The sequence below is a fragment of the Puma concolor genome, chromosome D1 (assembly GCF_028749965.1).
Source record: "Puma concolor isolate L17-30 chromosome D1, mPumCon1.1.hap2, whole genome shotgun sequence".
NCBI lineage: Eukaryota > Metazoa > Chordata > Mammalia > Carnivora > Felidae > Puma > Puma concolor.
In genome coordinates this window covers 55,659,024-55,661,369 of record NC_141676.1, presented here as the reverse complement: position 1 = coordinate 55,661,369, position 2,346 = coordinate 55,659,024, and the positions used below count along the sequence as shown (strand labels likewise).

Genomic DNA, 2,346 nt, shown 5'->3' with positions numbered 1-2,346 from the left:
TGCTATGAGTACATGTATCTTTTTTAATATGCTTGTGGCACCATGGCAATGGGCCACACACTTGGTATAAGGCCATCAACAAGACACAGTTGATTGAATACAATGACATCATAGGTAGAGTATTAGAATGGTTTAGATCCCTCAGAGGTCAACATGGGAGATTCCAGGAAATCAGAAAAGGAAAGTTCAGAAAAAGGTACCTAATTTAGCCTCTGTGTGAGATGGAGAAGGGGCCATGGGCTGATATTTGAATAAACAGAAATTAGTAAGGCAAAGAATACTGAGGGAGATGGAAGTTGGAGCAGGATAAACTGGTCAGACGTCAGTTTTCTGATCCTGTAGTCCACGGAGCTGAAAATGCCACTAGTTGCTCCTAGCACTATACAGCTGGGAGCAAGTCTTAGAGGATTGCATCCATTTCTTACATCATTTTATGTGTTAACAGGAAAGCAGTCTCATCTGTGATGCTGGGGATACCCTATAACCACACAGTGGAAACTCCTGCCACCTTCTTCCTTGTGGGTATCCCAGGTTTGCCATCTTCCCATCTTTGGCTGGCTATTTCACTGGGTGCCATGTATACCATATCCCTGTTAGGAAACACCCTCATCATGACCGTAATCTGGATGGATTTCACTCTACGAGAGCCCATGTATTGCTTCCTGTATGTACTGGCTGCTGTGGATATTGTTATGGCCTCCTCTGTGGTACCAAAGATGGTGAGCATCTTCTCTTCAGGAGATGGCTCCATCAGCTTTAATGCTTGTTTCACTCAGATGTATTTTGTCCATGTAGCCACATCTGTGGAGACAGGGCTATTGCTGGCCATGGCTTTTGACCGCTATGTAGCCATCTGTAAGCCCCTGCACTACAAGAGGATTCTCACACCTCAACTGATGCTGGTAATGAGTGTGGCCATCACCATCAGGGCTGTCATATTCATGACTCCACTGAGTTGGATGGTAAGTCATCTGCCTTTCTGTGGCTCCAATGTGGTTCTCCATTCCTACTGTGAGCACATAGCCGTGGCCAAGTTGGCATGTGCTGACCCCATGCCCAGTAGTCTCTACAGTGTGATTGGCTCCTCCATTATTGTGGGCTCTGATGTGGCCTTCATTTCTGCCTCCTATAACCTGATTCTCCAGGCAGTATGTGGTCTCTCTTCAAAGAATGCTCAATTGAAAGCATTAAGCACATGTGGCTCCCACATGGGGGTTATGGCTCTGTACTACCTACCTGGGATGGCATCCATCTATGTGGCCTGGCTAGGGAAGGATACAGTGCCTCTGTACACCCAAGTACTGTTAGCTGATTTGTATTTGATCATCCCACCTACCTTTAACCCCATCATTTATGGCCTGAGGACCAAACAAATGCGGAAGCGAATATGGAGCTTGCTGACACACTGCCTCTTTGACCTCTCCAAACTGGGTTCATAAACACAAATTCCATGCAGATCTTGAGCAATCAAGATGACTCAAGATCAAGCATTCAAGGATACCTTAGAAATTTGTAGAGCTGGTTTGGTTTGCCTAGCACCAGAAAGAGTTCTAAGATGAAGCTGTAAAAGGTATTCTTGCCTAATTTTCCAGTTTCTAGTAAGAATGTGTACGGAATGATTAATTTTATGACAACGGCTTTAATGGTTTCAATCAACTAGTATCTGTATAAGAGATGAGTCTGGGCAGAGAATACAGATTTGGGGTTTTTCTTTCCTTAGCTTCTGACCCTTATGTTCAACTTAGTATCCTGAAAATCTCCCTGCAGACAGAAACGAACAGTTTAGTCCCCCCATACCTGGCTGATTTTCTCAGAATTGTTCATTTCTCATGTGATTATTATGAAAGCAACTGTTAATATATAACCCTGCCTTCTTGCCCATTGATGAATCCGCTCCGCTTGGGTCATGTGCTTATAACTCAACCAGAGTAATTCTCTAGTCAAACTGGATCCCAGTTTATCTGAGGAGATAATAAACTTGGGATCACTGATTGTGGTCATTTTCTAACACGTGAACTTGGAAAGAGAAATCTGTACCACAGCAAGATATCAAATTAGCAAGATGGGATGAAGAAACCAAGTCTCTGGTTCTCTGATTCCAATTAATTTTGGACACCCAGGCACATCTGTTACTAAGTTTTGTAAGATACCTCTATATCCTTTTAATTTCTCTCCTATTGTGAAGCTAGTTGGAGTCAGTGTACTAATAACCAGCCTTTTGCTTTTAAACAGCAGAAATTAAGGCAAAATGAGTCTGGTTGTGGGTATCTTCCTCTTTGCTTCCCAGTCCTGTTCTGTTTAACTGAACTGTAAGGCATAAAAGAAAAGGATCAAATGTAACATAGG

General features: G+C 43.1%; 1 protein-coding gene across 1 annotated transcript; it reads left to right on the top strand.

The window, feature by feature from the left end:
* Positions 1-235: 235 nt before the first annotated feature.
* LOC112866041 (olfactory receptor 52I2-like) lies at positions 236-1,439 on the top strand. The gene has a single exon (XM_025929077.2). It carries the CDS (start codon positions 465-467, stop codon positions 1,437-1,439), a length of 975 nt encoding a protein of 324 aa, XP_025784862.2. The 5' UTR covers positions 236-464.
* Positions 1,440-2,346: the final 907 nt, after the last annotated feature.

What these genes read in the sequence shown, in the direction of transcription:
- LOC112866041 (XM_025929077.2), top strand. Translation starts at nt 465, where the DNA reads ATGCTGGGGATACCCTATAACCACACAGTGGAAACTCCTGCCACCTTC.